Here is a 13,793-nt window from a genome sequence, read left to right on the forward strand (position 1 = left end):
TTTAATAAGTGAATATTTACATACTGTTCCAACACATGCACAGTTAACAGGAGAATTGTTTTTTGCAGGTGTGATGTGTAATCCCCTTGCACCATGAGGTGTTGAAAAAGGTGTCATAAGCTGCTTTGGAAAGATTGTGAATAGAATTAGTCGCAATTCTCCACAATTGAAGTCTGTGCCCTAACCTAGAGATTAGATACTTCTACAGCGAGTTAGCCTGTGTTTAAAACTTCACACACATACTCACAAACCCCGCTATCTGAAAGTGTTAGGCGATCAGTGGCAGCTCAAACTAAAAGCAGTTCCACTCAGTTTTCCTGATGTTTCCTGAACTCAGCGTTCAGTTTAGAAGCTGAAGCTGGGTTTGCCACTGCGCTTGTTCAATAGAGTAATGGTGTATGATTATCAAAGCTTTTAGGAAACGGTTAGAAAGACCGTGAGAAAAAATTAACACAGCAGATCTTCGAGCATTATGTTTAATTAATGTAACTTCTTCTGAAAGGTGTTAGGATATAATATAACAACGACTCCTAAAAAGGGGAAAAATTAATGTTGGATTATTTTGTGAAGAGTAATATTATTATATTATATTATATTATATTATATTATATTACATTTATTATAAGAAAGTCTTGACTAATTTGAGTCCCACAGCCAGATAGCCAGCAGAGGCTTGTGCTTTTCCTCAAAAGGGGCATTTGTGGATTGACTAAAGTGGGTCTGTGTGCAGACAGGATTTGTCATGCTCCAGTGAGTGTGTCTGGCTTGTTTAACCCTTGACCCTTGTCTACCACCCCTCCACCCTTTTTGTTGTATGCCCCCTCCCTCTAACCCCTACCCAACCACCATCACCCTCCACCCACCCTGCCGCTCTCCAAACAGCGAAGCGTATCTGAGAATTCCCTGGTTGCCATGGACTTCTCCGGGCGGACCGGTCGCGTCATCGACAACCCCATCGAGGCCCAGAGCGCCGCCCTGGAAGAAGGGCATACCTGGAGGGTAAGCAGAGGGAGCAAGGATTCTGTTCTGCAGGGTGGGCTTAGATAGGAAATAGAGGATATCTGACTAGAAGTGCAAACGTATTCAAGCCGCAGCTGCTTTGTGTGATTACCACAGAATATGCAGGAGTTTCCCAGTATATTTAAAAATTGACTGCTTTTATGGATGGTATGCACTGAAGCCTTTCATACCCTACAAGGCTGCGTTTTCTTTGTGAATTAAAGTGTGTAGTAGTTGCACTTTACCAAAGCTGTGCATCCTTCAGTAGAGTGTTTGTTATTGGACTAAAAAGAATTGAAGAGAGTGATTCACAGTAAAACATTCCTGTGTTTGTTTTGGTCCAAAGTGATGTTTAAACATAGTTTAGTTTGCCATGAGGGTTACACACGTGATGGGCATGGCTTAGGGACTTTGACTTTGAGGGAGTTTTGTTTTACATGATGATATCTAACAATAAATGTGGTGTTTATAGAAAAGGAGTCAGCGTATGAATGTCTTGGGCAGTCCCAGTCCCCTGCATCCATCTTCTCTGAGCACAGGTACTCTCATGTGACACTGGCCTAGCAATAACACCATGAGCAGTATAAATACATTTACAAATATATATAATATGGTTGTGTCTGTCTGTGTGCGTGAAAAACTTCCCGTGTTTTTCAGTGATTCACAGGACACAGGTGTGGTTTCATGGTCGTATCATGAGAGAGGAAGCCCACAAAATGATGATACAACAAGGCCAAGTCGATGGGTGAGTTACGACATTGTCGAACGGAGAGCGCTCCTCACGTGAAGGCTCCGGGAGGAAGATAATTTTGTCAAAGTAGTCCAAGTGCTGTCAGGATGATTGTGCTTTGGTTCGTCAAAGCAACAACACACACAGAGCAAGTTTTAATGCTTTCCAGAAACTGCAAAAGAACACTGCTCAAAAAATTACTGGAGCACTTTTTAATCAGAATATTGCATCAAGTCAGTTAAACTTCTGAGACCTGATGTGGTCAGGTTAGTAGCAGAGGAGGTTTTAATCAGCTTCAGCTGCTTTGGTGTTGATGAAATAAACAACAGGTGAACTAGAGGGGCAACGATGAGACAACCCCCAAACAGGTGGAGGCCACTGACATTTTTCCCTCCTCATCTTTTCTGGCTGTTTCTTTCACTAGTTTTGCACTTAGCTTGGGTCTGTGTCACTACTGGTTGCATGAGACGATACCTGGACCCTACCAAGGCTGGACAGCTTGGACAGTACAAACCAATCAAGATCAATGCGAGCCATTACTAGAAGATTTGCTGTGTCTCCCAGCACAGTCTCAAGAGCATGGAGGAGATTTCAGAAGACAGGCAGTTACTCTGGGAGAGTTGGACAGGGCTGTAGAAGGTCTTTAACCCATCAGCAGGGTCCACTGTGCAAGGAGGAACAGGGTGAGTGCTGCCAGAGATACAAAATGACCTCGAATAGGACACTGGTGCAAATGTCTCTGACCAAACAATCAGAAACTGACTTCATGATGCCTGAGGGCCCGACATCCCCTAGTGGACCCTGTGCTCACTGCCCAGGACATTGGAGCCAGATCTGCTTTTGCCATAGAATACCAGAATTGGCAGCTCTGTACTTTTCACAGATGAGTGTAGGTTCACCCTGAGGACATATTAGAGACATTAAAGGATGTGGAGAAGCCGTGGAGAACATTATGCTGCCTGTAACATAGCATGACCGATTGAGTGGTGGGTCAATGATAGTCTGGGAAACACACAGACCTCTACAGGTTAGGTGACAGCACTCTGACTCCCATTAGGTATCAGGGTGGAATCTTTGGAGCCATTCTCAGACCCTACTCTGGTGCTGGGTGGATCCTGGTTTCCTCCTGTTGAATGGGAATCTCTGATCTCATGTGGTGAGAGTATCCACTCAATTCCTGGAGGATGAAGAAATTGATACCATTGACTGGCCCTGCTGGCCTGACCTAAATGCAACAGAACACCCCACATTATGTTCTATGTTTCAGTGCATCTGAGCAACCAGGTTGCACCTCAGTCATGCCCTGGTCCAGATCTGGGAGGAGATGCCCCGGTACACCATCCATAACCTGCTGCATCATTTTAAATTTTCAGGATGTCTTTGAATTCAGCTTTCTGTAGGTTGATCATTTAGTTTTCATCAAACGATGTGGCATCTTTTCATCCTAACACATTACCCAGTGGAGTAATATCCAACGTGATTTTTCAAAGTGGTCCATTAATTTTTTTGAGCAGTATATTCAAGGTGTGTATTATCAAGCATATGGAAATTCATGGTAGATATGTCAGTCCTTTTTATAAGGTGGTTGAACTAGTTCTCATGATGTAATCTTTTTCTTTCAGGTTATTCTTGTTGCGGGACAGTCAGAGTAATCCCAAGGCATTCGTGCTCACCTTGTGCCACCACCAGAAGATCAAGCACTTCCAGATCCTACCGGTCAGTGTGATTACAAAGCAAGAAAAATCTCACCGCCTCTGTTAAGATGCACTGAAATGAGAAACGGTGTGAAAATGACACAAATTTGACTTCTTGTTATAGTCTGACTGCTAAACTGCAGTCACAGTCTCATAAACCAGCTGCTGTGGCTTGTTGGCATCACCGGCAAAGGAGTATATTTGTCCCCAGAAGCAGGTCCATCTTTAAAAATAGTCTGCGATGCAGTTTAATTCTATAGTGTAAAAAAACCCTACGGCAGACTCTGCCCAGCGAGCCTGCTACACTCATTTAGCATCACCACCAACCCGTGTCCAAAGTACGCTGTGCTTTTTTAAGATTTTAAAATGTGTTTTTTGCTTCCTCCCAGGCAGCCGTGCACTTAGATTTGTTTTGCTGCAGGACAGAAATCAGCTCGAAACAGCTCAGAGGAAACAGATCAATCAGTTATTGACAAAGATGCAGTTGCATGGAGAAAGTGTTTTAACTTTATTTGGAAAAAGGTATATATGTATTTCAGACTGATTACATTGAACTGATAATAGATGGCCATTCTCCTCCAATGGAGTTTCTGTCCGTTCAGTCAAAAGTGTAAATGTTAAAAATGCCCAGTTGATAAAACTCATTCATGTTCATCCATCCCTGATATTCTAGTGTGGATCAAAGTGACTGATAGACAAACTAATCTGTAGGAGTATAAAATTTGTTGGTTTGTAGTTTATATCGTCAAAGAAATGCAAAAAGTAGCCAGTCGGATCACTCCACAGACTGTACTGAATATTAATGTCATCTCCAGGTCTGAGAAGGGATAATGTCCTAAACCTAACCCTAAACCTAACTGGCTTCATTAGTGTTTGATATTAAATCATTTGCTTATCTTATAAATGCAGTACAGTGGCCTGGCGATGTAGACCTGGATGTGATCATCTGTTTGCACTCCTGTCAGATGTTCCATGTTTTATCGTTACCTCATAAAGATCAGTCTCTGTCATGTGGTGTCTAAACTATCTCCTCTCCTCCGTCTGATTCTGCTCTGAAGTGTGAGGAGGACGGTCAGGTATTCTTCAGCCTCGACGACGGCGCCACCAAGTTCACCGATCTGATTCACCTGGTGGAGTTTTACCAGCTTAACAGAGGAGTGCTGCCCTGCAAGCTCAAACACCCATGCACCGCTGTGGCCTTGTGACACTCCTCCCCCCCAAACCTTTCTTTGCACACCTCTCTCCCTGAGATCTCCCTCCCTCCCCTTCTGTCCCCTTTACCCCTTCCCTTACCAACGCAGTGGGGGTTGAGGAGATGGAGAAAAGTTACATCCTGTTTTGCGGATGTGAACAACTCTGCTAGGAGCCAGGACTGGAAGTCGATGTCCCCCAGTGGGTAACGGCCAAGTGTCGAAGACTGTGGACTCCTGCGGTTGTTTTGTTATTGGTGTTCAGACCCCAGAAAAAGACCAGCGTGATGTGAAACCACAAGATGGCTACAGTATGTTTCCAGTGGGTCTCTTGGATGGATCCCTTCCTTTAGAGTCCCAAACCTTTCAGCCCCACCCACCCACCTTCCCCATCCTCCAGGCCTGATAAGCTGTGGTGCCCGCCCTGTCCTCGATACCGAGGTGGGCGGGGAGCGCCACCTTCTGACTTCCTCAATGATCATCAGGGATGGACGGGAACCTCCCTGGGTCCCATCAAACTTGATCCAGGAGTTTTCTCAACCTGTGCAGTCCAGTCTGGATAAGCTGACACCCTGCCCTCCACCCCCCGGAAACACCTTAGCGGGGCATGACGTGGCATCGCTGCCGTGTCCCGACCCACAGACCCCTGATGCAACCCCAATCCCGCCTCCACACGAGCTCAGAAAAAAGTCGGGAGAGAAACGAGAAGTCGCTGAAAGGCAAGACGAGCAGAGCAGGGGCGAGGGTTTGCTGAAAGGACAGAGGAATGTTTATCAGGAAGGCTGTACAAGCCTCTCTTGTAGAGTTGATTACTTGATGTCATTTTAATGCTGTTTTATTACTGTTGATTCAATGAAGAACTTGTTTTGCACTCCCGAGCGGACAGACGACAGCTCTTTAGCTAAGAGAAGCTGCCTCCTCTTCCTCCTTCACTCCCCTTCTGAAAAGCACGCATGTGAATTTCCATCAGCTCTGGCTGGATTACGGTGGTGTGGGAGCACAGTCACATCATGCAGTGCTTTCCAGTAAGGTTTAAGAACATCTAACTAACCTCCCCAGCCGTGTGTGTCGTACCAACAAGACCACAACAATTAAAAAACATGAATGTGCTCTTGAACCAGCTGTAGGTGTCTCAAGACTTTAAGGAAGAAGAGGAAGATTTTCAAATAGACTCACTTTAAAGTGTGTCGAGCCCAAGCTTTCTACCATTTCGGTCTTTTTTTTCCAATCAAAATGGTTATTTTATCTGTTGGTGAATTTGTCTTTGAATGTTTTCCTTTTACTAAATAATTTCTGAGCTCTCTGCTTGCACATTTTAAAAAAAATCAGCCTGATTTGTTGTCGATGGGTTGGAGCTGTCGTGTTCGGATTCTGACCACTGTTCCCTCGTTGAAAGCAACAAAAGCACTCTCGAAACTTTTATTAAAAACATTTTAAATATGAAATTTGAACAAATTACTTGAAACGTGAACTCAGTTGTCTGTGTGTCAACAAGCAGTCAAATGAGCTTCACTCGCCTTAAGTGAAAATTGTGAGCCTTGTGTATAAAATTGAAGCTATGTTTTAAAAAGTAATGCACATAGAGTAACACGTTTGGGATTTTTTATTCAGGGGTGGTGGAAGAACATCATGAGTGGGGAGAAATGGTGGGAGATTTGGGAAACAGTCCTTTTTTGCTTTCTTGTCAAGAAATGTAACACACTCACAGGATCTGTACGTTAAATATGAGGCTAATGCTAGCGTGACTAGCAGTCTTGACTCTGTGCAGTTAGAAAGTCTGCCTAAAGCCACCTCTAAAGTCAGTAATCAACATGTTTTATCATCCTGGAAACAACAGTTTGTGAAAGTTATCTGATGTTTTTACTGAGCTTGGCTAGCTGGCTGTAGACTGCTAGCTAGCATCACACATAACTAGCTAGCTTCTCATCTCTGCCTTCTTTTCTAACAGGAAAGCAAAAAATATATTTTCCAAAAGGTCTAAAAGATTCCTGTAAAGTAAAAATCCATTGGAACAAAACTTTGAAAACATGTACTGGTGATGCAATCTCAGATCTGGATAAAATGTCAGTTAACTCTATATTTAGATATTTCCATTAGCTGCATGAAGTGAGCACCATTGTTAAACATCAACAGGGTCGCTAAATTACAATCAAGCAGAAATGGCTTCTTTCTTGATTTCACAACCAATCCATCAAACAACAAATCCACCGCTACAGAGACATAGGAAGCTAACATTACAGAGGGGTTTCGCTTAGTTTAGTAGTACCAGGTCATTGTTTGAGTAAATTAAGGGCCAACAAGTATTTGTTTTTGTTCTTTCATTTTGAAAAAGTAAAAGTATTCAATTATTCAAGCTTCTCAAATAACAGGTTTAGTGAACTGAACCTCCAGTTTCAGATTGTTGTACTAGCTGTGTCACCTTTGGTTCTTGAGATTTTTTTTTTTTTCATTCTTTATTTTTTGTAGACACATGACCCCTAACCATGTGACATTAACTTGTCGGCCATTTTGGACATGTGACAATGTAGGATAAAGTGAACAAGGCCCCAATCACACAAGCCTACAGACTGGTCTGCAACCAGCTGGAAACCACTGGTCATGATGGGGAAATAAGTATTACTTGAATGCTTGCAAGTAGTTAATGGAGGTTGATGGTTTTCACTCGAAAAATAAAGTCTCAGTCACACATGCCTTCCGGGTGGTCAGTGGCCCCTATTTTTCCCCAATGACCCACCTGTCAGTATGGAAAACATTTTGGAAACTGTAAAAAGTGCAGCAAAAAAAGGAAACAAGGAATATTTGTATTTATGTAAAAGTTGTCCTTTTTTGAAACATGCTGGTTGTAAATCTCAAGCACAGCTTTTACTTTGAAGAAGGAATCCTCTCCATCTCTGGTTTGTGTGACAATTTACTACTGCTCAGAGAGTAATTACAAATATCTTTCAGACATACATGACACACAGCGATGCAAATATGCTAGCAACCAAAGGAGTCATTGGGAGGTTTCCATTATAGCACCTACTTTGCAACTGATTTCACCCAGCGAGAGCCACCAACCTCCTGGAAGTACTACCAACCAGTCCGTAAATATGTTTCCCTGACAACTAGTGGTTGTATCGTTTCTAATATGATGCCATGTGAGAAATCTCAGTACACCAAAATTTGACCAAAATCTTCTAAATTGACTAAATTGGATATTAGTGATGGTTAGTCTGTAAGTCTAGCTGCTGTGATAGTAGATCTCATGGAAAACATTTGTCACGTGAATGTGTCCAAAATGTGTTACCATTTTACTGTTTCGGTTTCCTTGAATTTTTGGTTGAACGCTAGCTTTATACTAGAACATACCACATGTATGTTACAGAGAACGAGTTTGCTAATAGGTGGCTAAATGCTAAACACAGAACCTTAACCTTATGCCCAATCTTAGCATTCATGGTTCAAAACTCATTAAAGTGGCATCAGTTTGTGAATCAGTCGGTATCATAAGCTTTTTCCCCCCTCTACCTAGTTGGTCTACTGAAAAAAAATGAGCTGTCATCAACCAATTCATGACATGTAAGAGAAAATGCCAATTGTTGATGCTGTTGCCAGGTCTCTAAAAATGAATCTGTAATAGTCAGCATAGAGATCAGTTCCAAAGAATTAGATTCACATAGAAATTCCTCTCAAAGTAGCTTAAACAGATCACGAGTTAGTTTATTTTTGACCTTATTTATAGTAACAGGAAAAAGATGCCCAAGAAAGGAGACGAGGAATCCTTTTTGTCATTCCTACTGTCACATGACCAACTGAACCCGTGTGACATAACACCTACTTTTGTGCAGCACCCGTCCCGCCCTCACCTGCAGTTTCCATCCATCCTACCCCAGATTCACAGGGTTAGAATGAGGTCGGCAGACTCTAAGCACCGACACTGATACACACACACAGACACACACACAATCCACTGCCGCCACCAGCCAACTAATCGCGTGACTTAAACGACTCACCAGCTCTGCACTCCACCAATCAGGCCTTTCTGGTCAGTCAGGTCAGACTCTCTCCAGGGATTGGATAATGCTTGAATCCCCCGCCCCCCTCTCCCACCTGTGTCCAGCCTGTAAGCTATATGACCCTGTGGTAAATGTGTGTGTTGGTGTGCGGATGACCAGACTGTTATATTCACTCTTCAGGAAGTCTGCTGGCTAACGCGCTTGCCCTTTTAGAGGCGGTAAGAAGACAGTCTGGTAAAGTCGGGGGGGTAAGCTGCAGATTTAGAGGAGACGGGAGTTTGACTGGAAGTTTCCCAGCATTCCCAGTCATCAGTTTAGGTTCTTCCCTGTCTGACAGAGGATGAAAGCCACGTCACTATGGGTCAGCGGGGACAAAATCACCGTCCTCCCTCCATTTTTTTTTTTAAGTCACTGTGCTACAATGCAATCGTTCACAGAAGTCCAATCATATGAATATATACCAGTATAAAGTCTTGTTTTCAAAGTATGTGAAGCTATGGAGAAGATGTAGATCTAACACTGTACCTAGGTCACAGATCACTATGTATGGGCTGTTATGCTTTTGCTCATAACTCCATGTAAAATGAAGAATGATTTGTTTTTTCCTTTTTTTTATTTTATGATTGTGTGTATGACTTTATTGTGTATTGTCTTTGGTTTGCCACAAAATGACGTATACCACAGCATATACAGTATTAATTAAATTAAACTTCTTTTTTTATTTTATTTTAAGAAATCAAACTGGATTTTTGGCATGTGTCAAATTTCTGAACTTCAGTTGTGTTTATAAGCTGACAGGCTGTCGGAGTCTTCATCTCTGCCAGGTTTCAACTCTTTCAGTATTCCCTCTCTGTCATTTATACTCCATGTTTGGATATTAAGCCCACACACACACACACAGCATTGTTTTTTGATGGAGAGCGCACACGCTAATTCTTAAGCTTTTCATCACAAGTAGTGCAATTATAAGCTGTAGCTCCAGAGGATTGTGCATCTCATTATAATGTCTATGTTGTCTGATTATTTTTCTTAAAGGTGCGTAACATTTTTTTGTTTTCTCTCGCAGCACGTGCCTCTTTCTGAAACGGTCACAGCTCCCTAGTTGCCGTCCGTCCACTCTCACACTGCGTTTCAAATTAGCTGTGACTGTGAAATGCAGCCTTACCGGAACTAAATGCTAATGTGGACGTCACACGTCAGTCCCACTGAACTTCGGTGACTTACACTATAGGTGCAAGTGAAGCTAACTCATTGTTTTTATTGCTGGGTCAAAGTCATCATAAGTTGAAGTCAAATATAAAATTCCAGGGAGGAAAAAAACAAAGGATCAAATGAACTGTAATCATTTTTTCTGATGTACACTCCTCCACTGTGCTTTGCTTCATTCTGTCTGTGCGGCTCCTGGATCTACATTGTATCCTTTTCAGGTATTTTTTGTACAAATAAGGGACTGATATATTCTCTGTTTATTGGAAATTAGAATAAAAGACAACATTGCTATAAACCAAACATGCCTGACTCCTGCTCTGTTGTTCTCTGCTGTTTGAAGTTTGGATTAGATACGCTATGTACTCTCACTCGCTTTTATTCTTGCAACCAGATTCCAATTTTGGACATTTTCATTCTTCATGGAAGATTTTCAGGATTAGTAAATCAGATACTCCTTAGAGTATTCCAGTCTAATAAGGTACAGGAAGCTGTCTTTCTCATTTTGCCTTTTTATCATCAATTAATCTTTCATTTGAAATGTGAAGCAAATATATTTAACTGTAATAAATAATGTAATTTAAAGGCTACAGAGATAGCTAGTTAGCTTCTAGGATTGTCCATTGTATCCAAAAAACAGTTACTTTTGAGTATTGTGCCACCCCTTATTTCTTTATATTTTTCCAGGAAATGGGAAACAGCTGCAGAGATTTCTGGGGGGAAAAAACACCTGACACCTTTTGCCGGTTTCTAGCACAAACTGTGATGGAGCCTCCACCGTGTTTTACAGGTGACTGTAGATCCTGCAAGTCACTGTAGAGTTTCTGCAAGTTTTTGTTGCACCAGAACTTTCAAATTTGGATTCATCAAACCTGTTCCTGGTTTTCAATCCAGGTCTCGCATACTTTGCATATCTCTACATTTCCCTTCTCGTGCAGAAGATAAAGTAACATTAAAAGGAAATTGCTTTTGTTTATTTATTTTATTCTTTTATTTACTTCTTTTGATAAAACCCACTAGCCATTTGAGTAAAAATAGATGAGCCTTAGACCCCAACCAGTCACGGCAGATGGCTTCCCCTACCTGAGCCTGGTTCTACTGGAGATTTCTTCCTGTTAAAAGGGAGTTTTTCCTTCCCACTCACTCATACAGAGTTATCTGATTGTTGGATTGTTTTCTGTGTTGCTGTATGGTCTTCATCTCACAATATGAAGATCCTTGAGGTGACTGTTGTTGTTAGTTAGCGCTATATAATTACAACTGATTTCAATTGAACTAATAATTTGTGCGGAGTGTAGTACAAATGATACTTTTTGTTTTTAGTCACATCTCCCGGATGGACCACTTCACTGGTTACCTGGCTCTCCACTAAGGTCCCCAAATATTCCGTTTTTTACGGTGGCTCGAGATTTAGAGCACATTGTCCAACACTCATAAGGTCTTCAGGTAAGACAGTGAACCCTCACTACCCCCCGATCTGTCCATCTAGGTGTGTGGATGCAGCTTGCAGTGCAAAAAGCCAGTCCAGTGCTTTTTTTTTTTAGACCAATTACCACTAAACTAGGACAGGGTAGAACACTAACTAACCTCACATGTAGTTAGGCTAATAAATGTGTAAGTATACAAATAGCTGGGCAACACAGTGGTGCATCTATCACCTCACAAGTTGCTATTATCAGTGTTATCAAATGTTACTGAAGCAGAAAAGGATAACACCTCAACCTGCACCACTGCATCATTGGAGCAACATGTTGAATGTCACTGGAATTACTTTTGTTTACCTGAATCAAATAATTTATTTTATTAGTTTGACTTACCTACAGACAAAAGCACGAGTAAAGTAAATCGATGCAATTTGATCTTGCTTGTGTAACATGTTATATTCCTGTTTGCACACTTTAATCTTTAATCTTGCCCGTCCTGTGCAAAAGCTGTCAAAGCCAGTTCAAGGCATGTGGAGAGGTGTGCCCATGCTGAGGTCAGTTTTATTTCAGTTAAAAAGTACTGGAACATCCCACTGCACGTGAACGCCCCCAGTGTCAGAAACCTGCTGACTTTGAGTCATACAAGTTCAAATAAGGCACCAGATGGTGCAAAGATCTGTTCACACATAAGTGTTTCTAACTGGTCTTTAATGTCTTATAAAGAGTGGAAACTGTGAGCACGAAACGGAAACACCGTATCGGGTTTTTAAACCCACATTTGTGCACATCTGGAGAAGAAATAATAATTTCACGGTATTACAGCAGCAAAAAATATTCACTAACCCAGGATTAGAAAATTATAAATGCTGCTTGCTTCAACCCTGCAGTAACAGGTTTTATTATATACTAATTAACCAGAGCTACATTCAGCTGCTCCCTTATTTCCCAAGAGGTCACCACAGCAAAATGATCCAAATGTCTGATTTGGCACAGATTTTACACCGGATGCTCTTCATGAGACAGACTTCCCAACAATCAGGGCTTGTGAACTAGCTAATGACCCTCTGAGGGTGGGTTTTGTGTATCCTCACAGTACCAAACCAGGAAACTTTCACGTATAATGCAGATGTTTTAACCACAATACCAGAAAGCCACATTTGACAAAAAGATTAAATAAATACAATAAAATATTTTAAAAAAAAGATTAATAACGGCTCTGCTATACCTAAAAAATTGTCTTTAGAAGGCATTTTCTACAGAAGCTTTTTGGACATTCTGGATGGTTTAAATGAATGAATTTGGGCAAATGTTATAGGATATTTGACCTATCGCTCTGTTCATAAGGTGAAATGTAGATATGTGTACACAGAATATCTGTTTCCCACCCAAAACAACTTTTAAGTCGTCAATATCTGTGAGGTTTGTAAAGCAGCCGCTCGTCAATATAAGAGAAGAGCCACTTGGGGGCGGTACAGACCAGGTATTTGACTAGAACCCTGCAAAGGCCGCTTCCATAGCTGTTAAAGGGTAACATTTTTCAGTTGTTCTTTAAAGAAACTTCACTACTTTGTAGCGGATAGTCAAACAAGCTTAGCTTGCTTTACTACCTGTGGCAGAGATCACAGCCAGGCCGACAGGGGAGACCGGGGATAGTTGTGACATTTTTGACATTTCTGTAAATTAGAGCTCTTTTAAGGTAGTGGATTCAAAATGTAATGCAAAGTATTTACATGTCTCTGCTATTACATAGTGCAGCTATTTTCTCTGCAGCACAATTACCCATTGCATGGTATGGCCTCAAACACAAAGAGTGAAATGTTACAATTAACCCCATAGTCTGGGTTAGTTGACAGTACTGACAAAACATTAACATGTAATCTTTTTTATTCAACACATGAATGCACTTACATCCATTTATGTAGCTGTGTGTGTGACAGAATGCAGAAATCTAGCTTTTGAACATATTCCAACCCCCCAAAAAAGACAAATTATGGAATTTTCTGCAACTGAATATTTCATTAATTTTGGTTGGTCTTCCTTGAGTTTGGCCTCATTGGCTCAGTGGGCATTATAACCTACAACTCTTGCACCAACTTTTGAACATAACAATGAAGCTGAAAAAATGTAGTTGTTCACCAGCATCGCAATTCCATTACTTTTTATCATGGCTTACCTTGGTGTGGTTTGCAAAGTGCTTCAGAAAGATGAGGAAATCTGTTTCTTGCACTCATCCTGATTTATTTCCACTACCAGTACTTCCTACTGGTCCATCTCTGACACAGTGGTCTGCATAATGTATGTGTGGGAACACAAACAGTGGAGGAATTGTGTTGCCAATGGCATTAACCGCATATACAAATGTGACCAGTGAACCTCTCTCTGCTGATGTCGTTGCCCCAACTTGTTTAATATAAGTTAAAGTAATAGTGTGGTAAGTTGTAACATCTGCATTATTGTTACAACTGACCCAGACTCCTATAGCCATGAACTAGCTAACATTACAGCCAATGGCTAAAACATTAGCACTAAAGACCTACACAGAATATATCCCCATA

At 41.5% G+C, this 13,793-nt stretch overlaps 1 protein-coding gene across 2 annotated transcripts in view; it reads left to right on the top strand.

Annotated features, from left to right (window-relative positions):
• The window catches only part of LOC308384538 (growth factor receptor-bound protein 10-like), a 51,864-nt gene extending 41,754 nt beyond the window's left edge, over positions 1-10,110 (top strand). For both annotated transcript variants that reach the window (XM_080863058.1, XM_080863059.1), the window contains exons 13-17: positions 883-999; positions 1,472-1,538; positions 1,657-1,744; positions 3,352-3,445; positions 4,482-10,110. In XM_080863058.1, coding sequence (XP_080719184.1) covers positions 883-999; positions 1,472-1,538; positions 1,657-1,744; positions 3,352-3,445; positions 4,482-4,628 — 513 coding nt within the window. In that variant the 3' untranslated portion in view covers positions 4,629-10,110. The remainder of the gene's footprint in view (positions 1-882; positions 1,000-1,471; positions 1,539-1,656; positions 1,745-3,351; positions 3,446-4,481) is intronic.
• Positions 10,111-13,793: the final 3,683 nt, after the last annotated feature.

This window comes from Rhamphochromis sp. 'chilingali' (genome assembly GCF_963969265.1).
Source record: "Rhamphochromis sp. 'chilingali' genome assembly, chromosome: 17".
In the NCBI taxonomy this organism is placed as follows: domain Eukaryota; kingdom Metazoa; phylum Chordata; class Actinopteri; order Cichliformes; family Cichlidae; genus Rhamphochromis; species Rhamphochromis sp. 'chilingali'.